This window comes from Cyprinodon variegatus, unplaced genomic scaffold (genome assembly GCF_000732505.1).
Source record: "Cyprinodon variegatus isolate N-32 unplaced genomic scaffold, C_variegatus-1.0 Scaffold112, whole genome shotgun sequence".
Lineage (NCBI taxonomy): Eukaryota > Metazoa > Chordata > Actinopteri > Cyprinodontiformes > Cyprinodontidae > Cyprinodon > Cyprinodon variegatus.
In genome coordinates, this window is record NW_015150565.1 from 172,750 (window position 1) to 199,983 (window position 27,234).

At 35.2% G+C, this 27,234-nt stretch overlaps 1 protein-coding gene across 1 annotated transcript in view; it reads right to left on the reverse strand.

The window, feature by feature from the left end:
• Positions 1-27,234, reverse strand: part of LOC107084928 (collagen alpha-1(XIV) chain-like) — a 145,600-nt gene that overhangs the window by 70,840 nt on the left and 47,526 nt on the right. The window contains exons 6-12 of the mRNA XM_015375010.1: positions 14,332-14,490; positions 14,141-14,260; positions 11,144-11,308; positions 9,891-10,052; positions 9,585-9,754; positions 5,483-5,609; positions 1,129-1,274 (exon numbers count right to left, since the gene is read on the reverse strand). Of these exons, the coding sequence (XP_015230496.1) occupies positions 1,129-1,274; positions 5,483-5,609; positions 9,585-9,754; positions 9,891-10,052; positions 11,144-11,308; positions 14,141-14,260; positions 14,332-14,490 (1,049 nt within the window). The remainder of the gene's footprint in view (positions 1-1,128; positions 1,275-5,482; positions 5,610-9,584; positions 9,755-9,890; positions 10,053-11,143; positions 11,309-14,140; positions 14,261-14,331; positions 14,491-27,234) is intronic.

Here is a 27,234-nt window from a genome sequence, read left to right on the forward strand (position 1 = left end):
GATAGAAAACTTTGAATCAATTTGACTGGATGATCTGGTGAACTGTAAAGTGCCTTGAGATGACGTGTCGTGAATTGGCGCTATAGAAATAAAATGAATTGAATTGAATTAAAAGAGAAAACTGAACTTCAGACTAAATTTGTGCTGAAAGAAAGTTACAGCTCAGATGCTGTTGCTGAAATTTACATCAGTTTTAAGGTCAGGCATGGAAGCAGGCTGGTTAAGCTCAAAGCCATGGCCCTTTTTTTTTATTTTTGCCACTTTTTTTTTTTTCCAGTCTTAACTGGCCTTGACTGAAATCACATTCTTTTGGCTATGACATTAGAGCCTCAGAGACATGTTCATCCCTGGTCCTGAAGAAAATTATTTTCAAATGTTAAGTCCTCAATGAATGGATTTTAAAGCTTTCTATTTGTAGGGGAAAGGCAGGGCAACAATAATGATATCTAACAGGAAAGGATGAGTTCTGCTCGGTCTGCCTTAAACAATTGCTCAAATCTGCAGAAAATCTGTAATTTCATGATGTACTAATAGAAACAAACAGTCAGTGGATGAGGTGAAATTACAGTTTCAGTCTTTTTGGTTTATTTTCTGGCAAGTTAACTAATAAAATGTGGCATCCGATTTTTTTATTCGATTTCATACAGTGAATATAAACAATATGAATTTTGTCTGCCTTGTCCTATATCCAAGGTGATCGTTTAGAAAAACATGTAGCTAATTAATATCTAGAGTTAAACAGTGAAATAGACACTGATTTTGTATATTTTTCCTTCACTGTTTAATTAAATTTTGGAACTTCTTAAACCAGGTGATATGTCCACCTGTGCACCATCTTAGCTTTTACTACTAAACCACAATTATATTTAAAATATAAAATATCTTTGATGCTTATATGTAGTTGACATGGGGTGCTATAGGTCAACACTATGCAATTGTTACTTAGTTACATATGATAAATAAATGTTATGACATCTTAAACCTTGTATATTTTTAGTTGTTCTCTGGCGGTGGAAAAAAGAAAAACAAAGACAGAAATAGTTCAGCCTTTATCTGGTAGTTTCCATTACTTTGTTTGCTTTCCAATTTGATTTTTCCTTTTATTTGAAATACACAGGCACTATTTACCTCCTTCTCATCTGCAGCGTCCTGCTCAGTCAGGGGAGCATACAGGATCATGTACCCTGAAGCCCCAGCAGCGATCTTCCAGCGAACCCTCATGGTGCTGGGAGTAATATCGAACAAATCCAGGTCGTTCACTGTGGGCAGCACCACTGCAACACAAAACAAATATATACACTGATGAATTCAGCAAATAGAAAAATCAATGATTTTCATAATGTATACTGTGCGTGTCGGAACAGATCACATTTTGTTTATTACCAAAAGAAAAGAGAGAACAAAATAAAGTAGTTACATATTTTTTCCACATATGCGCTTATGTGTGTGTTTGTTAACTAGAGCTCCTCTTTTAGCTTCTCTACTTCCCAATAAAAAGACTGCTCTAATTCTCCAATCACTGCTTTTATAGTTAGATTGTAATTAACATACTTTTAGCTTGCATGTATGTATCTGTGTATATTAACCCCACCTACTGTAACCAGCTGCAGTCAAAAAATTAGTTTTTTTTACTTTTGTTATTGTAACTGTAAGAAAAACAAAACTTTATTGCCTCCATAATTTGGAAATTACATAAAATATAAATATGATTATACTTAGAATGCATATTGTCTGTCTGTCTATCCATTCATCCATGTGGCACAAAACAAGTTTTTAAGCTGCATAACTTTTCGATCTAAGCAAACACGTCCACAAAAATTTGATGCAGTCATTACATTTTATTTACAGCTTAAACCTTTAATTGCCACTCTGCAATATTCAAACCCTATTAACTTTGGTTCAATGTCAAATTGTTGTTCAAATTTTATCTTTGACCTACATGAAGGGATTCATGTTTCTTCATCAGTGATCAACAAAGACAGGATGAAAAAGTGGACATCTGCCAGCTTTAGTGACAGGATAAGGTTTTATATTTAGAGCTAAGTAAAGGTTACCTGTGAAGAAATGGAATCACACCTTCGATGCAAAAGGAAACTCATGCGTGGCCTTATGGCTCACAGTTAATGTTTAATGATTTTGCCCGACACATAAGGCAGTTATTTTTATAGCAGCTTTTATGGTTATGATCAGTTTATATGTCGCTTCTGTAAAAATAAATACATAAAATTAAAACCACAGACCATGCAGTGGCCAGTTACCAGTTTGAAGGTACACAAAACTTATAAAATAAACAGCTTGCACAACAGTTAAAATATACAGGCTTTCCGCTATGAGTTATATGAAAATTTTTATTTTTCTGGGCATTTTGAACAACCCAGTTTCATGCAGATCATCATTTCTAGATTTTTCAGAGCTTGAGGGAACAACATCACACTACAGAACATTGAACATCTCCATCTAATATCACCTCAATGTCTTCTTCAGGTCCTTCCTTTTTTCATATAAATTAATTTAAAATAGATTCCAATATAAAATGCAACCAGAAATGAGTCTCAAAGGGAAACTTTAATTGGCAGTAGGTTATGCAGAGATGTTTAAAACATATCTAAAACATTCCACACAAAGGCCAATCTATTTTAGTAAACTACATTAGTCGTTTAAATGCAACACATGTTTATATTCTATCTCTATTCTCCCACTCTGCAGAATCTGTTAGTTCAATCTCTATCGTTATGCTCTCTCTGCTTTTTCTCATATATCTTCACCTTGTCTGTTCATGTTTAGCTGTGACACCATCCTGGAGAGAAATATCAGCTGTACTGCTGGTATCAACACCTTGTTTACAGATTTTGAGATCGGCCTGTTTTTCAGTGTAGTCCTGTTTCTCTGACTGTGACTGGCTGGATTATTTTTCTTCTTCTTTTTCTTCTGACAGGGGAGCTGATTCTGAGCTCATCTGCCTGGCTGTGTGATTCCTGGATGGGGCCACCTTTTACAGTTGCCTTTTGTATCTGTCTCCTTGAACCCCGGTCGGCCTCGCCAGATGGCCGCTCACACTGAGCCTGGTTCTGCTGGAGGTTTCTTCCTGTTAAAAGAGGAGTTTTTCCTCTCCACTGTCGCTACAATCGTGCTTAGAGTGAGGGATTGTGTTCGAATCAATCAATGAGTCGATGCAGTCAGCTGTTTTTCCTTAGATAGAAAACTTTGAATCACTTTGACTGTATGATCTGGTAAACTGTACAGTGCGTTGAGATGACGTGTTGTGAAATGGCGCCATACAAATAAACTGAATTGAATATTAGGGTTGTTTTCAAAGGGCTTGAAATAAGAGTGAATTTAGCCTAATTTTCCTTAGGCATTTCACTTTTTCTCTCCCTCTGCATTGGACTGCTTCAATCCAGTCCGTAGTAGAGAGGAATATCAATATCCGCAAAGCAGAAAGTGATTAGAAATACTCTAAAGGCCTGATCTTTAGAAGATTTGCGTGTCTTAAAACAGGTGCCAACGTGTTTGTATGTGCAGAGCAGATCTTCAAAGAAGGTGCAAAGTGATTTGCGTTTGGTATTCAGAGGTCAGCCTGTCCAATATTTTATTTTATTATTTTTTTTTCTGCCTTCATCAATATGCAGAACAGATTCTATGCTCAAATGAATAGGATATGCAAATGTAAACATTTAACAAACTCAGTGCGATTTTCCAAATTTGAAACTCAACTTCGGCTGCAGCTTTTGATGATTTTTCGGTACTTTTAAATGTCAGGAAAAAAAACGAAAAACATATCTGTGATCATTGTTGCTAAAAAGGAGGCATTGGTTCTAACCCGGAGAATGGAGAATGATTATGTGTATATAAAGATTTTTATATCTTTATCATCAGAACTAAGAGTACAATAACATTGAGCAAAACGTCTACCCAGGCCAGCTCGGATAAATGCATTTGTTTGAGTTAAGCTGAAACGAAAAATAGGGAACAAATATAAATATTGTGACATGTTTGTATGAGTAAATAAAATATCAAAAGAGCTTTGCAAAGAAATGTGGGGTGGGGTGTAAAGGGCTGGTTATACTCCCGCAGCTGTTAGGGTTCCAGTTTGTGAGGGTTGTTTTTTTTTTGTGTTTTTCCTCTCCCCACCACTAGGCGGTGCTCTGTTTTCGTTGGGCCTCCCTGCACACCTGCGGCTCGTTGGGTCATTACCGGAGGAGTACTTGAGCTGCGGACTGTCACCACCTCGTCACTTCAGCTGTCCACCAGTCCACCAGACCGCTGAAGTCCCACAGCGATAACCCTGCATATAATCTCTCTCTCTGTTTTTTGTCAACCTCTCAATAAACTTGTAAACTTTTCAACTGGTTTTCTGAGTGTATCTCTGCATGTGGGTGAGATCTTTAAAACCCATCATGACAGCAGCAGTGTGTCGCAGTGAGCTTGTCTCTGATATTTTTGATCTATGCCCAATATTGAAGCGTGGTCTGCGCTATGTTATTCCACGCCACAACGCAAGATGGACAATTAGAAACTAGCTGTGGGTCTAGATTCGGCCGAGGCGGTGAGGAAGTGGGGGCAAGTTTGTGCGACGACGAAGGGACATGATGAGGGCGAAAAAGAGTGGGGATCCAGGTGGAAAAAGGGTCCCAGCCTCTCGTGCACCTCGCTCTTCAGCTGGTCCATTTTCTCAAGTCGTTTTCCACAATGACGGTCATATAAACAAAACAAACCGGTAAGGTACCAAATAGAAAATACACATAGTGTAGAGCAGATGTAGATTTAACCAATCAGAGGGCTCCTATCTGTGTGCGGTCACCTACAGTTATGGAGAGGTGCAGCAGAGTTTCTGTGGCACATATACAGACCACCTGGTTTCTGAGTATAAATCAGCCTTAAATGTGCATGTCTAACTACTCGCAACAGGTTTTTTTTCTTCCCTCTATTCAATGAAGCAGAAAGGATGGTTATATTTTACACATGTACACCTATTTTATCATGTTTTATGAAATTTCACTTGGAAATCTTACTGATTTTTTTGTAAATATTTGTCTATGAATTAACTTATTTCAAGATTTTCTGAGGTATTGATTTAAAGGCAGTCAAACTTTTTTAGAATAATTAAGGAAATTTAATGGTTTTGTTTTGTGAAGTTATACAGTAGCTCCCTGATGGTTAAAGTGTTTGAGTCTTTGACTGCTATGTGGGGAAGCCGGGTTTAAATACAGTTTGCATCTGGAGGAACATCTGACTTTTGAGCAAGTTGTAATGACTTTCTTTGGCGATCCACAAGAGCAGCTGAAAATACTCAACATCAGAATCGTAATCAGTGCCGTCATAAGCAACATAAAACTTTTCTTTTTATGGTTACTGACAAAAAAAAAGGTTACAGAGCTCCTTTATCAAAATGAGAGGGAAAAGGAAACTTATTCTGGACGTATAAGTGAAACTCCAGCCACATCATAAGTCTTTTTATGACATTGTAACCGATGCGGCTTACATGTTGTGGCACTTCCTCTCAGGGCCTCACTGGCAGTGCTGCGGTAGATGGCAAAAACGGCCACCTGGTACTCTGTGAGGGAGTTCAGATAGGTCAGCTCCACGCTGTTCTCTGTCCCAGAGACCACCTGAAAGACACAATTAAGATTATCCTGGATCTTATATCACTGCTTTAAATCACCTAAAATAATTACAACCTCTACATTAATTCCCAGGGCCCTTTAATCAGCCTTTTTCATCAGAGCTTCGGTTGTTTATATGCTTTAATTACTGTTCTGGCATGACAGGTTCACTATTTTATTGTGTTTTTTTTTTTTAGTCATTATACTAATAAATAAAATTCCCTATTTTAATGTCTTTCCCAAATAATATGTGTTTGTACCGGGTCATATTTATAACCCAAGAATAGAGCCCAAACTTGCCAATGAACTGTGGTTAACTTGAAAAATTTTACTTTTAAAGTTACTGTATAACTAAAATAACTTTTTTTATAATGGGAGCACTTAGGGGTAACAGGATGTGACAGAAAAGATTATATTAACACATTTTTAGGTGTTTTCTTTTGAATAAATATATTTTAATTAAGTGTTGGCTGTTCTGCAAAAATGAAGATGAATTTTATTTGAAGCCTTTTACACATATCTGACTGGGGTGATAGTAAATGCGGAGGGTACTGTGCTATTAAAAAAATAGCTGGATTTTGAAGAATTCTCATTAAATGAGCAGCGTGAAATAAAAAGTATCACAGGCAACTTTTACACCTTTCATTCTTACATAAAATAATTGCTCTGCTTTTTCGTTTTTCTGAATTTGTCAAAACAATTAGAAGCAAGGTTTTTGAGGTTGAAAACATGACAGCTGCCACTTGAAATTCCTGTTTTCTTAAAAATATCAAAAAGAAAAAAAAATCACACACTGCAAATAAAAGATAACAGAAGGAATTAAAGATAGAACTTGTTTAAATAAAAAAAAATCTAGAATCAAACTTTACTATTGTATATGATTGACATTTTCTGCATATAGATAATCTGGAAAAGAAATCCAATGTGCTTTAACTAAAACCTCTAATCAGCTCTGAAGTAGCTGTAATTTTTTTTTTCAGTTTATCACCTTATCTTTTTTGTTTATTAATACTTTAAATGTTTCCACATCTCTAGCAGCTGGCATGTTGTTATGGTGTTATTTAGTTTACCATTAAAGTTAGAGACACTTGCTTTTATGATTCCCAATTGGCAAATTCCACATAACAGTCCTCAATAAATATGCAGATCACTCTAAGAAATTAAATGGTAGCAATGACCCTGAAAGGATAAGCAGAGCATCTTTAATTAAAAAGGATGTCATTAAATCAGCACTTGGGCATTTTATTTGGCTTGTGCTGGGAAATTAGCAACAGAGTAATATCAATTAAGTGTCTAAAGAAAACTCTCTGAGACTCAGAACTAAATGGCACCTCATGCTGCTCAAAATAATGTGATCTAAATGGTTTTGGTTGAAGCTGGAGTCACTAATATTTATTCTAACACAGTCAGACCTGCCTTAAAACTAAGACAGGACATTTGAAATCATTCAGTTCATGGGCGGCCTTTCTCAGGTCATGAAGGGGTCTTTATACATATTCAGAGATACTAGAGTTTCTAGACCGTTTTGAACATTTCTAAACCTTTGTTAAGGTAGCTGTGCTGCTTTATAACCACAGTGGCAATATTCCAGGGTCCTGAGTGATGCAATAAGTAATCTGGTAGCAGCAGTGGCAGCTTATTCATGAAACCAGTCAACATAAAAATTCCATCAGAGCATTTGAAACAGGATAAGACACAAGGTTGTGGGCTCAGATCAATTCCCTAACCTTATATCAGTTCCTTTTGATATGCAGCATTCTAAGTAACTTTAACACTATTGGTAGTGCAGTTGCAACAAAGGGTTTATATAATTTAAATCCAAACAAATGCAGAAATACCATGAGCCAGTTTCTTGTACAGACATCGTTATGCATAAACTTCCAATGGAGTAGGAATGCCGTATGAGTAAATGCGCACACCAGTCTAAAGCGCACATTGACTAGTTGCTGAAAGGCTAAGGAAGTTTTTTTTGCTTTCCATAAGCAGACAGTTAAGTAACACACTGTGGTCATTTTGCACATCTCTGATGTTGCTGCTATTTTCAAATATCCATTACTCAGTGATTAAAGCAAAAAGAAAAATCCTAAGCCTGAACTTTATATATATATATATATATATGAATATATGCATGTGTGCGTATTTTCAAGCCATGCCAGGTGAGTTTGGGAGCATGGGATCATGGGATCAGAGATTGCATGAATGATGTACGACATTTCTTTTGATAAGTGCTGTGTTCAGCAAGGTAAGCACACAGCCTTATTTTTAACTCGCATACACGGTCAGTTATTGACGTTGGTACATCAGCTGTTGCCATATCTCCCGGCAAACGTGTAGTGTACGGGACTATACAAACAGCATTTTGATGACCAGGTTCTAACTAATGTTTTGTAGCAAATTTTGGCCGCTGGATGCATAAATAAGCTTCCTGGAGCACAGTGTGCAGAAGCAAGTGCCTGGTTCACCTAACTTTCTGCACCAGCTGCTAAATGGCTTGCCATCTTGCCCCGTCTACTCCAGCCATTCCCAGTGCCATTTTATTTTGAGACCTTTATCTACAGTATGGTCGTGACATCTTCCCCGGAGTTCATGAACTACACTGTGCCCACTCCATACAATTCCGTTCTCTCCATCGTCCTCTCCAAACACAAAGTTTCATTCATTTTTTTTAAATTATTTTTTACTTTTTACACTTCTCTCCGTTGAATGGAGCTGTAAATGGTGCAAGGTGACTTTCCATGTAGAATTTCAGCACTGTACCGCAATCTATCTAGCGACTTGAGCAAGAAACGAGAGGAGGAGGTACACGCTTTCCTAAGACCCGGCCCTTTCTTCTACTGATTGGCTAATACTGTTAGTTTCAGAGCGCTCCTTTGCTACCATTGGCTGAAAAACGCAAGATTACCCACGGGCAATCGCTATGAGCCGGAAATCCAGCCTGGGGCCGGAACACTTTAATCCCTGATTACTGTAAAAAAATTTTGATTTTCATTTAAGTGTTCACTATTATGTTATTCCTATACATTTTTCTAAGGTCCACATTTGTGTGGTCATTTTTTTCTATATCTTTTTGCAGCTGTAAACACCAGAATTTCCCCATTGTGCTACAATAAAGGGATTTTCTATTCTATTCTATTCTTTCCTATTTTATTCTATCTACAATAATCTTGTAAAATAATTTTACATTATTGTCCAACCATCTTGTCCAACATTAGTATCTCACCTCCCAAATCCTCTGTGTTAGAAACAAATTAATATGCCCTTAAACAGATTTCTACACCTTGAAAGTAGCCGTAGACGTTGCTTCATGTGCTAAAAGTGGGTCAACAACAGACTAAAGCTTTTTTTATTAGAAAAAGAATCTCTTAAGTCATTGTATTTGTTTTTGTGAACTCCGGTAACTTCAGGCAACAAAGTATGCATTTCATGAATCATTAGCGTTTACTGCAGTAGAGTAACAATCACTTTCTCCCTGAAATAAGAACTTTCTAGAAGCATTGCCACAGGAAAGAAGAGTTCTTGGCAATAGTCCTGATCTGGTATTACTATTTACTGAATGTGGGAACATATTGGAGTTTATGCACTATAGCAACAAAATTTAGAGAAACCCCTGAAGCATCGCTTTGTAGAGCACTTAAAAAGATTTTACTTTTCTTGCTGATGTTGATCATATTGTTTTTCTCTTTGGAGTTTTGGAGCCAGTTTCAAAACAGAAACATAAATTGGATTAGATGCTCATAACAGCCAACACCTTATTATTCTGAATCATTAACATAAACATAAATTCTAGCCAATTTGAGAAGACAAGTTTAGGAGGATGCTTTGGCAATTAATCAAAAAGCTTTAATTATATTATTAATTAGGGGAAATCAGGATAATACTGATACAGTCTAGTGTAAATAATATTACTGAAATTGCTGTAATTATCTAAAAATTGAAATAAATATATGTTCAGTCTAAATAAGGAGGTGCAGTAGAATCCACCTTTTCTTCTGGCAGACCTCCACTGGCTGGATAGTAAACCACTCGATATTTCTCCACTTGACCAGGTGCATGAGTCCATGTCACTCGAAAACTGCGAGCCGTTATCTCTGATGTCACAAGATCACGAGGGGGCGCAACGGCGGCAACTGGTGGAGCTTTGCCTCCTTCCCCTGCAGAATACAAAGATCAGCCTGAAAATGCTGCATGCAGTGTTTACGCTGCGTAAAATATGAACAAAAATGACACCAAACAAATGCTGCTGATTTCTAACTGAAGGGGAAACAGTTTTCATTGCATGAGGTGAACCTTTTATTTTTTTGTCGAGCTGATCCACGCGGTCACAGACCGTCGTGGTGAGACCTTCCACGATGTCACTCATCACGCTGAAGTCTGCCACGTTGTAAACATGAGTCTCCTCGGGAGGGGAGGCAATGGCCTTCAGCTCGTTTTCATCTGCGTTTTTCACACCTGCAAGGAGAGGAGCGGCAGAGATGGAGTGGAAAATTTAGACTCAGGCAGAAAATACATGAAAGGTGCTGAGGATGGGTCTCTGATGATGCAACGAAAAGAGGCAGCATTTCATTTTAAAAAACAGTTTGTCATACTAAGAAAAATGCTCCGCGTGGGAATGTTTCTGAGTATCACCTTTGCTTAAGGCAAAACTCTGCCCTCCCATCTTTCTGAAAGGAGGGTGGAGGATAAATATGATCATATATCTTTTTATTACACTTACGAAATTCTTTAAAAAGTCCTTATTTGTTATAGCTTTTTTTCACCTTTTTGTTTCAGTTTATTTTATTTCATTAAGTCAAACAAAATATATCATATTGTTTAACATTTATTATGTGCAAATTTTACTTATTTATTTTTTTCTTAAGAACTTGCTTTTTTAAAACTTTAAACATTTTTCTATGATCCTATCTTATAATGGCCGCCTGAAACATCAGTACATGAGTAAATTTGGCTAAAGCTAGACTTTCCTGCAGGTTGCATTGAAGCATTAATTTGTTGTCATCTATTAAAATCCAACTTTATTTATAAAACACTTAAAAATGTCCCTAAGTTCAAAGTGCTCTACAGTGAACAACAGCCAACCCATATACAGTACAGACTCGGATAAATTAAACAAATACAGTAAAAGCATAAAATACAAAGAACAAAATAAAATAAGATTTTGCTGCCATCAGAGACTCTTATGCCATAACATAAAAAATTCTATCCCTAAGTTCCTAAACGTGTTAAAGTCTTCATTTCAATACTTGAATTGCAAACTTGTAATTTAAGAAATAAAAGAGAGATAACTCTATAATGTAAAATCTTTATTAAAATGTTGTGTAGTTTTCCTCTTTAAACCAGACTGACAAGCATATAAAACAGGTTTGCTATTTCTATTCCTATATTTTATCATTAAACCTCTATTAATATTTTATATTCATCTATATTTTTGTGTTCATCCAATAGCAGAACAGAGTGAAATTACCTTTTGAAAACAACCTTTAACTAAAGTTGTATGAACCATGGTAACATATTGTGATGATCAGATACAGAAATTGACATACCGATAGCAAACAGTTCTATCCCAGCATCCTTCAGGCTTTGCGCAGGAGGAATAACGTCGTCTTGGGATTTCCCATCAGTGATCAGGATTCCTATTTTTGGAACACCAGGCCGGGAGCCTGATTCTGCTTTAAAACTGTTTTCCAAGATAAAGGTAAGAGCCAGACCTAAATTGTTGAGAAAAGCAGCTTGTCAGTGAAAAGAATATACAACAGCAGAACAGAGCAGATAAAACTGAATATTAGCTTCACATTAATGGGCCTTATAGGGGGAAGACCCAACTTGACATTAAACACTTTTGTGCCCTTTTTCTAGAAATGTACACATTTACAATAAAAGACAAAGGACACAACGAACAAATTTAAAGTATTCCAATCTGGTGTGAATTACAGCTTAATAACATTAAATGGAGGACATTTTTTAATCTCTTATTAAATACAGAAGACAAAACTTCCTTAAATAAACCACAGGTATGTACAAAGTTCAAGAAAAACCTAATACGAACTAAAGTAAAACACAAAATTATCAAAACATAGAAACTAATTGCAAAGGTCTTCCACCAAACAGTTATGGACATTAAAGTCGAAATTTTAACCACAATGCAAGAAAACTAGACAGGTTTTAAGAAAAGGTGTCTATGTCATATCAACAGGAAGTGACACAACTTTGTAAGTTTAAGCTGCTTTAACTAGGTCAGGTGCTCTTCAGGAACATCTATTTAAAACAAATAGGAAAATAATAGCTAACAATAAGAAAAATGCCTCCAAATACATAGAAAGTGTAAAAGGTTGCGTGTTAGGAAAACAGAGCTAATAAATAAATAAAACAAATCTGCTCACACAAATTGTGTAATAACCTAATAAACCATTAAGTGCTGTTGACTGTAGATAGAAAATATAGTTATAAATGTTTTTTTCTCAGTGTCAATATATTTCTGAGATTATATCTTGTTGTTTGAAAGCATTTTTGTGTGAGTTTAATGAAAAACTTGTCAAATTAAAAGAGGAATTTGGATGATACAACCGTGGATTAGGAGTAAGACTTTTTTTTTTTTCCTTCATCACAATAGTTAAGTGTAAAACTACATGAATGAAGTCAATATTTTATTAAAGTGAAATCTTAATAAGAGAGTATATTTATAATTTCATGAGAAAAAAAAGATGTTTAGGATAACTTAAATTAAACTCAACCAAACTGTAGCCTGAGCTGAGCCTTTGAACTCAGAGGCACAGAGTGATCATTCTAAGGCTCCTGCTTTAATCTTGAATTATTATGACATTTATTCTCGTAATGTGATGATTTTATCCTATAGACTTTGTTATTTTTCTAACTTTACATCTTTATTCTCTTAAGTTATGTCTCTAACCCCATATATCAAATATTATTTATTTAATCTTCTAATATTATAACTTTATTTTCATAAAAAATAAAAAAATATTATTACTCTTTGAATAGCCCTGATATTCCTTTGTAGAATTAGATTGATTAATTAAAATATTGTGGAACCAAAATAGGTTAAGAAAAATTTTCTTAACAAATAATCAAAACAATATATTTAAACATAACATAATGTTTAAACATATTTACAATATATTTAAACAGTATATTTTGAACAATTCTAGCCAACAAAAAATAAGGTTTTCAAGAATACTAAGGAATATGAATTAGTGTTGAGAAAATGATACTGTCAGATTTTTAGTTTGCCTTTGGGAAACCAGACTATGGAATGATATTTTTTTCCCAAAATGAAATAACATAAATATTGATTTCTTTAAAAAAACAGAATAAGAATTATCAGTAATGCAGTTTGTACAACAATAAGTAGAAGTGCCATACTTTACAAAATGTAGTCCCTCATAGTGACTTTCACTGTCCTTTAGATCTTAACAAACATGGTCCTACAGCTCAAGAACAGTTGAATTTTTCATAACAATGTAATTATGGAAATCAATAGAATAAACACAAAATTGTTTTTTTTTTTATTCATATCTGAATTGCAAAATTGAACCAGAATATTTCCCAGTGCCAAAAGTTGAAATTGGTGCTGATTTTGTGCAACCCTAATGTTTTTAAAGCTTAATGTAAATCTGTCAACAACCTTAAAAGTCAACAAAATGAAAAAAAGCAAATAGAAAGAAAAATTACACATTTTGAGTTTTTTTTTCTTCTTTTTTTCTAAAAAGCACCAGATTGATTAAACTGTATTCTAGACAATGGGACATCTAGAGATAAAATTCTGGAAATCTGGTGCCAATCAATTGTTTTTAACCCACATTAAGCTTTTTCTTGATGGTTTAACGAAACACCCAGCTTCCTTTAAAGGTGCCCTAAGGGAAGCTAAATCATGTAAGAACGTAGACATGAACCACTGTCAGAGATTAGATTTGAACTGATAGGAAATGTGGTTTTTGTTTCATGATTTACGACCCTTTAATGAACAGCTGTAGCCAACGATGGCATCCATGCTTTCTGTACTCACAGAACCCCAGGATCAGAATAAAGTTTAATGCCATGTACAGCAGGTTTGCACTTAGAAGGAATTTGACTTGGTGTTGAGGGTGCAGACAATCTGATCCAGGATTAATCTAAATATTTTTGCAACTTTCTAAGAGAAATGAGTAAGAAATTACAACATAGGGTGTAGTATACTATGAGGACAACATCACAATGACGTGCCACTAATTTAAATTGAAGGTAATATATAGGCAATCTTTTTAAAATTTAGAACTTATTTATGTTTGTATATACCTTCTGATATTTTTTTGGCATGGAATGTATTTTTTGTCATCCTTACATTCGGATTTAGTCTCATCCAATCAGCAAAGCTTGTTATTGAGTCTAATAATACCACCCTAAAACCAACTGGAGTGAATTTAATAAACAAAGGTAGCAAACTGGCTTAATTCCAGTTCCACCTCTGAGTGTCATCTGTTTGCTCATCTGTGTTTGGAAGACTATAATAACCGGAAAGTAGGGCGGGAATCTGCTTGGCAGCATACCTGTCAGTGTGTTTCCTCCTTTATAGGGCAGGTTTTTCACAGCCTCTATTACAGCCTCCTTGGTAGTGTGAGCATTCAGATGCCACTCAATCCTGGGGTCTCCACTGTACTGAGCCAGTCCTGCATGGAGAATTACAATTCAGATGTTGTTCAAACTAATGTAAAAGAAAATACAAAATTAAATTCCTTACCAATCCTTGTCTTGTCAAATTCCACAGAGAAAGCATTAACAAGCTGTTCCAGAAAGGCTCGAACCAGCCTGAAGTTAATGCGACCGATACTCCAGGAGCCGTCCACCAGAATCACGATGTCGGCTATGGCAGGGGTCTTGCACGTGAATCCATCTTCAGCTGACAAGGTGGAAAAAGAAATCAGAAACAAGGTCAGTGCCATTTTTAAAGAGAAAAAATTCCCACTAAACGACTCCATATCCAGCAATGACTGCAATGAAAATAACGTAAAAAATGCATACAGCAGTAGCACATATTATAAAACCTGCAGAGGTGAAAGTAGGACAATTAGATCTGTAGCTCATGTCCTAAAGTATTACAAAATGTTTCATTAATTCTAATTCACTTCAACACAGAATAATTAAACCCCAGCGGAAGCAGCCGCTTAGTTTCAGCAATAACGGCCCACTCTTTTGTTTATCTCAACAGTTTACTGGGTGATAAGGCAGACCAGCTCTAATGAGGCAACAGCAGTTCATTTACAAACACTCTTACAGCAAAGTGAGTAAAAGGCTCAATTTCATTGGCCACTTCCACGGATCAGGAACCTCGCAGAGCAGGAGTCACAGCTGAAAGGCAAAAAACTTTTCATGCAAAAATCAAATCACCTGTTTTTATTGTTAGCTTGAATTGGAAACATAGTGAACCAAGCTGATGCCATGGTTTGTATGCTGTACATACATCAACCTTATTGTACATCTGCAGCCGTGTTGGTGCGGAATTTCTTTTTCCCACAAATATCAGAGGATATTTCTTTCAGGTCACAGCATGTTTTAACATTTCACAGGAGCAGAGCAGGTTATAAGATTGAATGATCGGAGGGCTGGCAGGGGCATTCTTTACCACTCATTTCATTTATCTTTGACAGGAACTTAGTGGGTATCACTTCTTGCAAGTCTCTGCAGTGTTGGAATGTGAGCCTCCTCCCTGGTTTGTTACAAGAGTCTGTGCAGCAATTAAATATATATTTAGTGGATCGATTGAACCAGTGAAAAAGGACAAACAACTACTGTAGGAAACAACATCTGAAAGGATCAAATCTAAAACTTTAATGTGTTTGTTGCTGGTTTAAGAGAAGAAAAAGAAATATCCCTTCCTCTACAAATTGTGTAATGTTGCAAACTATTTTAAATTACTGCATTTTAAACAGAAACTGTTGTTTTTGTTGCTGTTTGATAGCATTTAGTTATATAAAGTTAAAGTTACAAATTCTGAGAAATTAAAAAGCAGAATTTTTTCTATGGGAATGGATAATAACTTATAGGGAAAAACAAGAATTATGAGTATTGAATGTTGATCCTTACAAGATAAAATTTATTCAGAGAAATGTAAATGGACATTAAGAAGACAAGAATATTTCCAATCAGAAACTTATTAAACAAATAAGTAAATATATACTACTCTTCACTCACCTACAAATAGTATAAAGCTTACTGCAGAAATGTTTAAGCCAGAACCCATAAAATTATTTCCTGGCACTCAGGACTGCAAAGTCCAAACATCTTAGTTCTTAGTTTAAGATATGATAAAGCTTGTTTTAACTGCTCCCAATTTTAAGCTGATTCCCAAAATATTCCACAAAATTTCAACAAATCCCCTGTAGAGTGACTTATTAATAATAGCACAGACATAGCAAAGACATCTCGTATTAATTTTCTCTATATAGCTTTTAAAAAAATACAACATGTTTTAATGAGTTTTTTAATGCACACAGTTAAATTTTAAACCTTGCATGCCACAACTTGTGTGTATTTGTAAACTTTGACCTTTAGATGCTGATTTTCCTACCAGCGGTAACTGATAAAGCTTAGTGTTCAGAAATAGTGAAGTTCCGGCTGCATTTCTAATTATGACTACTTGCTTTTTCCCCTCATTCTTCACTCATTCTGCCAGACATCAGACATGAGGACACTGAGGAGAATGCTTGGGTGAGTTTTCCTGTCTGTCATCTATTACCCAAGCAAGGACCGATCAGCCTGTCATCTGAAAACTTCTGCCCAGTTAGTCTACCTTCTGTTGCAGATCCTCTCTCCTTGGACTCTGGATTTCCCTCTCATCTAACCCTCTGGGAACCTCTACCCAGTTAACCGTTTCCCTGTGCATGACTCCCATTAGCCTTTGGCCTGTCCAGCACCATCGGGATTTGGATCAGTCGCTCAGTGATCTGAATCATCCAAACAGAACCACTGGGATCAATCTTCAGAGCCAGCACTCAATTGACATTTTCTGAGATTTTTTCCTTGTAGTACTATTACTAATCAGAACCCCTGACAAGCAGCAGGAGTTTAAATAATTGAGGACGACCTTACTCCAAATATAAACACATGAATAAAACAGGTTCTTTAATTCCCTCTGGAACAACTTAATTAAAAGAATACATTTTTTTTTTATTAAAATAAAAACACTGAAAGAAAATACTGAATAGGAAACACAGTAAATTTTGATGTCTACAACAGCATACTTGACTGTCTTTAAAAATACTCAAACATTCAAAACCCTACCACTCATTTAGAATATACAATTTACATATGAGTCATTTCCTGTTGGAATCTACCAGAACTGAACTAAGAAAAGGACTAAGTGCAAAGGGCAACCACTGCATTTAAGACATTGTTTAAGGGGGGAAAAAATCACACTAATGTAATGGCAGAGAGAAAGGATGTATTTCAGTCAGAGCAGGAAGCAAAACAAGCTGAACAGGGCTTTAGAGCTTAAGTTTATAAATGACTGGCACCTTAAACCGATGGCAAAATGGAGAATGAGAGAGGAGGAAGAAAAGAAGAGCCATAGACACTTGTATATTACAGGGTGTAACTGCAAAAGTATGTCTGCGGTTTCATTTTCAACTTCTACCCTTCTATTATTTCTTATTGTCTGGGAGAATGCTCAACCAGTACCCTACAGTAACGCCATAATTAGACCCATTCTGTAGAGTTTCAAGTGCTTTCTTCATAAAACTCCTCATTTTCACCTTAGTGAAGAGTGTGACGCAGCTGGTAGGAGTAGTGATACCTCCAGGCCCTTTTGGACCCAACATCATTTTGGAAGGAGTGAGACAAACAGTATCCCCATGGAGTATTTTCTGGTTGCTTCTGCACAGATTAAATTTTGCTGACTCCTTACCTGGCAAGCAAAATTGTTAATTTGTAACACTTTTTCTACACATTGTTATTCTAGGACTGCTCCAATTAAATCTGTTAGAGGAAAGGAGGGACATTCAGCAGAGCCAAGTGCCCGCCTTCCCAAGTTTGGTTTCAGCCAATCTCTGTAACAAATGAAAAAGCTGCAGATGTCATGAGAAAAACTTTGTAGCGCTCTTGCTGTTCCTCTTTCAAAGATAAAATTTTAAATAAAGATGTAATAGCATCAGTTTGTGTAAGTTCTCTTATACTGCCACATATATTTTTGCTATATGTCCAGCCTTAAATAATAATACCAAAACCTGATTAGCAGACCAATTTTGGGCAGTCTCTGTTTAAGCTGGAGTACTACAAGATTGGTTCTCTAAATTTGTGATCTTACAAATAATGGGAGACTTCCAAAAAAGTTAAAAAATAAACAATCCACTTGACTTTGTTTCCAAGTTTGAAGACGTTTCACTTCCCATACAGGAAACGTGTTCTATTCCGAATTTTTCATGTCAGAATTAGCGTTGTGCTCAAGGCGGAACAAAACAAAGCCCTGTTTTGGCTTAGAAAACATGCAAATTTAACTAGACGAATGGGTCCACCACTTAGGAATGAGGGTCGTTTTGGTCCTTTGTTACCTAATATTGGTATATGCCTCTGAAAGCGGGGTCGTTAGGGGGAATTGTTAGCCCGACTGAACACTCAAGATATTCTATATTCTGGACAGTCAAAGTAAGCTTTTGATTTCTTTACCCAACTGCCATACATGTATATATATATATATATATATATATATATATATATATATATATATATATATATATATATATATATACACTTTTTAAACTTTGACCACATGTCAGGCAATAGAACAAATTTTGTTGGATATTTTAAATGTAAACTTCAAACAAAACAAAAAAATAACGTGGCATTCAAAATTAACTTGCCACTTTACTTTGAATGCAGTAAACGCTCTCTAGAAGTTCAAAGAGGATCTCTGAATGATCCAATGTTGACCTAAATGACTAAAGATAAATAGAATCTGCCTGTGTGTCTCCATATAAAGCACCTGCTCTGTAATAGTTTCAGAGGTCTGTTTAAAGCACAGAGAGCATCATAAACAAGGAACACACCAGGCATGTCCCAGGTACTGTTGTGGAGAAATATAAAGCTGGATTTGGATACAAAAAGATTTCCCAAGCTTTAAACATCCCAAGGAGCACTGTGCAATGAATAAATATCAGACCACTGCAAATCTACAAAGACCCCGACGTCCTTCTAAGTTGTCCCTCTAATGTTTCCACTCAAACAAGGAGAAGACTGAACAGAGATGCAGCCAAGAGACCACTGATCACAGCTGAGGTGGGAGATTCTGTCCACAGGACAACAATTGGTCATATTCTACACAAATCTGGCCTTTATGGAAGAAAGATTTTACATAAAGATTTCCAAAAAAAAGTCTTGTTTAAAGTTTGCCGCAAGCCATCTGGGAGACACAGCAAACATGTGGAAGTAGGTGATGTTATCAGATGAAACCAAAAGCAAACTATATGGCAACAATGCAAAGCATCATGTTTGCCGTAAAAGCAACACAGCTCATCACCACGAACACACCATCCCCACTGTCAAACATGGTGACGGCAGCATCATGGTGATCACCATCATCATCACCTGCTTTTCTTTATCGTGGATGGGGAAGATGGTTAAAATTAATGGGAGGATGGAAGGAGACAAATACAGGACAATTCTGAGGGACTCCGCAAAAGACCAGAGACTTGGACAAAGACTAATTTTTCAACAAGACAATGACTGATCCAAAACATAAAGCAAAATCTACAATGGAATTTTCCACAAATAAACATATCCAGAAGTTAGAAAGGCCGAGTCAAAGTCCAGACCTGAATCCAATAAAGAATCCATGTAAAGAACTGCAAACTGCTGTTCACAAACACTCTCCTTCCAATCTCACTGAGCTCGAGCTGTTTTGCAGGAAGAATGAACAAAAATTCCAGTCTCATAATGTGCAAAACTGATAGAAAAATACCCCAAGTGACTTGCAGCTGTAATCACAGCAAAAGATGGCACTACAAAGTGTTAACTCACGGGGGCAAAATATTTTTGCAAACCTAATTTTTCCATTTTTATTAGTAAAAATAGATTAAAATGACCAAAAAATTTCGTTCCACTTCAATATTGTGTCTCACTTGCTGATTCTTCACAAAAATATACAATTTTTCATCTTTATATATATATATATATATGTAAATAAAACAACAAAAAAACAAATTTACATATGTATCAGTTGTGTTGCAGCTCTCAGGTGTCTTCTATATTGAGCTGATTCAAAAGACTAGCTGCGTTGGGGTTTGATTCACAAATGTGGAAAATATGGCTGTAGATAGAGGGTGAAAATTTAACCAGTCAACCAAAAACACCTACACTCCAAGATCTCCCTCTTCCCTCTTATCTTCTATATCTATCTTCTTCATCTCATCAAGGGGCAACAAGGCATTCCCTTTCCAGCAGTGAGATATAATCACTGCAGAAAGTACTTGGTCTGCCCTCAGGTCTCCTCTCATTAGTACATGTATGTGCACAGAATGCCTGAGCCTTTATTTAGAAACAGCTTTAACAGATCCTGGGAGCACCTCAGCTTACTCCTCTTAATGCCAGGGAGAATCATTTGAATACAGAATTCAAAACAAATAGCCAGGTTTCTCAATAATCACTATTTAGAGAGTGTCCTCCCAAACAACCAGGCAACGGAAAAAGAAAAAATAAGGTTAAGTTTTGATAAGGTAAAGCTGAAAAAGGGGAACGATTATTAGATTACTCCTACGTCTTGACACCCATCAGACTTTCTAAATAATCCCGACAAAGAGTTTTTGTTTTACAAACGCTGTGGTCTTTTAGTGGGAATATCTTATTGATCTGTTAATAAAATGTATTGTAACTTTCAAGTAGATCTATTCTGAAAGATAAATATTTAAAAAGTTTATATCAATTCATAGAGTTTGACTAAAGGTAGTGTTTTGCAGCACTATCATTGCACAATTCAAGAGCTGTAACATATAGAATAGCATTTATTTGAAATTTAAAGTTCTAATTCCTATAAGCAGGCAAGTTCGTTATGAAAGGATATTAATGATGTAGATGGCAGCTACATTGTTGCTTACCTTCATATGGGAAACATTCTTAAAAGCTGTAATAAACTATTATCTGTATTTTCTGTGATATTCGTCTATCAGCTTCTCTGAATGGATCCAATAAAAAGCCAATTAACTAATAGAACAGAAAACTGAGAAACATCCAGTGATAGATCCTTAATAAGACAGCCATTAGCAGAAAGGTCCCTCAGGCTGCTTCTTCAGAGGTTAAAAAGTCAAAGTTTCAGGCACAACCTAAGACAGTGGATGTCAGGAGTATTAAGCAGATGAGGTGCCCTTAGTCACCGAAGAATAAACAATATTTTAATGAGTCCTTTCTGTTTACTGGCATTCTGATGCATATTTATGTCTGCAAGTCCAGCCAATGTCTGTAAATTATTAAAAACAGCTCTCATATTATATTTCTCTATTTGGTGGCTATAATTTAAATATAGTTTGAATCAAAAGTCAGCCTTTTTTTATTCCTTAAACCATGATGAATAATTTATATGTCAAGGATTTGCTGCAAATATATCCTTGTTGAAAAGTTTTTTAACAACATGATTGCAACTTTAGTATATTACATTGTTTGGATAATAGATACTCATAATAAAAAGTAAGCACACTGCAAAAAAATGAAATCTAAATAAGTCATTTTTTATTTAAATAAGACCATTTTTTTCTTGAATTAAGGATTTAAGTGAGGCACTTTGCCAATGGAACAAGACAATGTACACTTAAAATAAGAAAAACAATTGCATTGTCTTATTTTAAGTGCATAATATCTAGATACCTTATTTTAAGAGTAAAAATACTCATTCCATTGGTAAATCATCTATTTTACATGCTCAAATTAAGGGTAAATACCCATAATTTAAGACATTATTACTCATTTTGAGATTGTTTTTGCAGTGCAATTATGAGGTTGAAGGAAAATGATGCATAGTTTTCAAATGATTTCAAAGAAAAGGTTGAACCTATTTTCAGTCCCCCACAGTTAGTATTTTTGTTGTGACTAAAGCGGAAAGTTTATGTCTCTTCCACCTTTGCTCATATTGAAGCTAACATTCTTTAAAGAAAAAAAAGCATACAACTTTGTCCATTTGTAAAATAATGTTCCTGTCAAAATTAGAGAAAAACTGAAGAAAAACAGTTTTTACATCAACAATAAATTAATTGATTCCAGATTAAATTTATGTTTTTATTAGCAGTGGACCTTTGAATGCATTTTATTATACCGGACTTAAGAATATGTTTCTGATATGTGTGTGTTTGAAAAGACTAAGATCTTCCTTTGAGTTTGTTTTGTTGTTTGTCAACCAAAACAATCTCTCTGAAAACGTACTCAAGCAGCATGAATTATTTTGTTAATAATGTGAAAGAAAAATAGTTATACAGCTAAACCAAAAGGTAGTGATGAACGTTTTAACTGCAAAGTTATTACTTTTAATGTCAAAGGTGAGTTATGGTTTCCTTGGGGCTTGTTCCAAAGCATCCATGAAGACACGAGCTGATTTACATCGCATGGAGACAAAAGGTCAGCTGCCTCGGCCTCCATCTTTCAAAAATTGCAAGGAACCAACAGAAGGAAATTGTATTTCTCACCTAATCTGGTCTGAACTTGTTTACCCACCTTCAAAGTAAGAACGTTTACATTAGAGCAGGAATGATTCAATGTTTTATTTTACAACAGCAAATATGGATGTAATCAGTAACCAGAAGTGTCAAAAGTATCAAAATATACTAGAAGAAATCCTACTGTTTAAAAACACTTTTGTAGAACTTTATTACTTGATCTTTTTACTCAACTAAAAGTTTAAAAGTACTTGTGAGATCAATAAAGTTCAACTTATTTATTTATTATTTAGGTGCTATCTGATCTACATCTAACCAAACAGTTAGGTAAGTATATGCAGAACAAACTGGCCCCCAGTGCAGACTGAAATGTACCAGCTCTCACATTCTTCACCAGTATGGTTTGTGATTATAATAAGTACCATTTTAACTATATATATTCTTTATTTAAGTACCCTGTGATGGTTTTTGAGACAACTCTGTGCCCCATCACCTCCCTCTAGCTCTGGTCGGCAGTTCCTGTGGCACCAATTCAGTGGCAGCCTCTTGGCTCTGTTCTCATTCTCATGGTAAGACAAACAGCCAGATATAAAACCTTTGGTTCCAGTAGGCACCTGCCTCGCACTATGAAACACAGTTCTCAATAGGGATAAGAAAAAACATTTTTGAAAGGGTTGTTGATGTGGCAGATTGAGCAAAAAAGGCAAAGAAAACATTGTCAGAAGAGGAAAGGAAGAGGAATATGAAAATCAGATTGGGACAAAAGAGTGAATCTGGGCAAGCATTTTACCCTGTGGCAAGGTCTAAAAGAAAAAACAAGGAACCAAAACTGACACAGACCTGTTATTGGACTTGTAATCACTCATCTTTAGAGCTATGTTAATGTTATTACTTTGACTTAGAGTGGTTGATTTTTAGCATATCCTGTGCTCACATAACCATGACAGCGTAGGGCTTAAGTCTATGCTGTCACGGCTATGTGAAAAAGCAAAGCGTTAAACTGTACCACTCAGACTACACCGATGTAATATACACTGCTCAAAAATAATGGTAACACATCCTAGATCTGAATGAATAACTTGAATATGCTGACAACAAAAATCACGCAAAAATAATCAATGGAAAGCAAACATATTAACCAGTGGAATCTTTGAGTTGGAGTCAAATACTAAATTAAAGAGAAAAAACACACTAATGTCCTTAAAAAAGGTTAAGATATCAATATAGGGGGCTTTAAAAAAACAATAAATTGGCCGATATCTGACATATATCAGTCAGAATATTTAAAAAGATGAACATGGGCATACACAGGATGTGCACTATCCAATTAGAGTCCAACTCATATGCTCATAATAGCCCAGAAATATGATTAAAAACAAAAAAGAGACAACAAAGAACCATCAAATTAAAATAAGTTTAATCTGAGCAGTCAACAGAAGACTATAAATAGAACCAATTTTTGTGGCGCTGATTTAGATATTGCCTCAAATCTTTGGTGTTTTTTACCTTATTGGTGGTGGAGCCCTAACTAACTTTAACACTGCAAATGCTGAATCCAACACTTGTTACATCGTTCATTAAGTGACTGACTGTTCCCCTGTACCTGTGAAATAAATATATATATACATTTAATATATTTTGCTAATTAGACATCACTTGCAGAGATGAGCATTTAAAAATAATACTGTATGTGGCTGCATACAGCATAAAGTGATAGCAGACCAGCTAATAGGAGGAGTTGGGTATCCTCATTCATTTTCAAAAGACTCATTCACAAAAACACTTCAGAGATATAAATTTGTCATAGTTACATGCAAATGAAAAGTTCCCTCATCCAATGAACACAAGGTACTAAACTAGATTTGAGTAGCAAATCTGCAGTCTTTAAAACACCTAAATAGGGAAAAATTGTTTAATCAAAACCTTAGCTTCTGAATTTCTGACCCCGGTGTAACCAGCATGTCAGTATATAGTTTAGTGGGACACAATATAACAATCTTGATTTCCTTCTAAAATTATGTTTATTTACAAAGAGATAAAACACAGGGCTAATATGTTCGCCAAAACTAGTGCATATAAAACTTGCCTGCTCTGCTTAAAGCGTGCTAACAGCATATTTCCACAAAAATGTTTGTAGTTATGGGGCACTAAAGTGTGGTTTTACAAAATCATGGCTCATGGCTGCTTCCTAAGAGGAGAGATTGGTTTCACATATGTTTGATTTAGTTGAAGTTATATTGTGCTGTTTACATGTTCCCTGTATTTATTTTTTTTTCAGCAGTGTAAATTAACTATATACTTGGTAATACTGTAGCTATAACTACGCAAATTGTAAAAGATAAATAAGCTTTGGCATCTTAGGGGAGCTTGAACTGGGACAGCAGCTCCACTACAACATAGAGCCAGTTTGGTAACTTTAGGAATCTGATCATGGTTCCTCTCTGCTTCCTTTCCTTTGAAGGTTTTCAAAGCATACACTGTATACCACTAAATTATAAGGAAAACCTAGGAAAGATCCCAAAGTCACTGGGAATTTGCACACTACTAGCATTGCAGCCATCCATCCATCCATCCATCCATCCATCCATCCATCCATCCATCCATCCATCCATCCATCCATCCATCCATCCATCCATCCATCTTTTGATCAATCAAAGGATAGAAGGATTAAGTTAATTTAAAAGAAAAATAACCAACCACAATGCTGATAAATATTTGTAAACATAACCCACAATTATCCAAACAGACAAGAGATGTACTTTTTCTTTTTAAATCTGGGGTTTAATAGTAGTTGAGTGTGAAACCTCAAGAAAAAACAAAACCCTTAGGAATGTTCCAATGGGATAGCCTGTTTTGCACTGCTGGGCTGCTTTAGAAGTTATTCCCATGAGACAGGAATCTCACTGGGACATCATTCTGTCAGGCTAAAACAGTTTTCCACAGGCCGTTTTCAAAGAAAACACTACAAAGATGCTAAAAAAGGATTTGAAAGACATATCCTAAATACTATAAGACTTTTTAGTCTAGTTAAATCATAGATGTAATTATCACTACTTTGATTTTTAAATATATATATTTTCAGTGACACATAAATCATATGAATTCAGAAGCAGCTGTTGTTTTCAACAAAGAAATAACCTGGATTGATCCCCTCCATGAGAAAAAAATTAAAATTAGCTAGACATAAACTATAATTGAGACAAATTGGAACGTACAGTCATACTTAACCTGTTAGAGTATGTGTTTTAATTAGGCTCACTTATCGGACAAAGAGTAATTTTAGCAGACCCACAAAAGAGACCAGCATGCATGTATTTACCGTAATTATTCACACAGTATTATAAGGAGGAAAAACTAACACAATTATAGATAAACCTAGAAAAAAACTAAACAGGCATAAAATGAAATGAGCAAAAAAAGACATCAAATAAATACAGTTAAGCAGTATTTATGAATGGAATGTAAAAAAAAATATTTTACTTCGATTTTTTTTTTATTTACCTTTGCAATAAATACTTTATTATATATTTTTTCTTTTTAAATTTTCAATTAAATTATTAAAAAAAAATTTTATCTATGTTTTTGCCTAATACTTCACTTGTTTATTTTTTACCTTCAACCCTATTAGTTTATTTCTGTCCTTTTTCGATTTCTGCGCGTCTTTCTGCCTCATTTTGCTAATTAGGAGCAGGTGGTCTTTAACAGACAGCTTTTGTCTATCGTTTAGACTATTTAGACTACTATAGTTAGACTACTATATGGTTGTCACTGAGCTGGGGTCAGATATTTAGCAAATTTATTTAAAAACGGTGCTTGAATTCCTGCTTTTGTTGTCGACTCATGAACATGTGTTTCAGTTAGCAGTATACATACAGAGGCCATGTACGTAAGACGTATTAATACATTTTGATGCTGTGAATTTTGTGTAATTCAATCAATGCTAACATTTATATATTTTATATATATTTTTGGTGCATTCAAACTTTAAGAATATATTTATTTCTGTATTTATTTTTAATAGCATCAGGGTTTGGTCCAAAGTTTTACCTCTGTTCATACAAAGTACGCAATGCGTGTAAGAAAACTTAACATTCAGATTTTCAAACTAGGCCTTCTTTATTAGTACTTTTTCATTTGGTTCACTCTTGTAACCAGATTTTTTGGGGGGATTTTTGCTAACACTTAGATGCTATTTGGAGGATCCCTTAGACTGCAGCTTCAAAGACAGCCGAATGCAGACACTTCTGAAATCTGCTTAATGATTTTATCAAAATCTAGCATCAATATGCAGAGTTTGTTTTAAGATCATTTCCAAGATTCCTCAGCTGGGTCAACAAGAAAAATCTGAGTTTATTATGTATCATCAATATTACGGAGAAGAAACACCTGGACAAATAATGGTGATGACTTCAATGATGTTAACTTCAGAGATGCAGGGAAAGATATCCTTCCATCATTCTGGAAGCACTCCACTCAAAGAAACTGTGCTACAGCTACAGCTTGGTTAAAATATATTGAGACTATCTTGCGTTACATCTAGTTTAGAATAAACTGTTTAAATGATTAATGTTACTAAAAATAAAAATTAATTTATGATAAAGTGCGCAAATTGAAGGCAGCACAAACGTTTTACTCTGTGCATCATAAGACCTTCACAGGATAATCCATAAAACAAGACAAAGGATGCATTTTAATAAAAACATCTTTGTTTGTTTCAGTGCAGTGATTCGATAATTCATTGGGTTTATCTGCAAAAGGCTTTGGCATAAATTTTGTCTTTTGAAACCCTTACCTCCCAAAGCAATAAAAGTCATAAGACCCTAAATAAAATTAAAATCCACAAAAAACAAAATCAATCAATAAAAAAAATCAAGGCAATATATCACAATATGCTGAACACAAAGTTCAACACACATTGTAATTATTTTATAAAAGTCAGACATCTGAGCATCATGTTTATAAAACAAATTACTTTGGACTAAATCAGAACGTGAACTAATGTTATGAAAATCTAA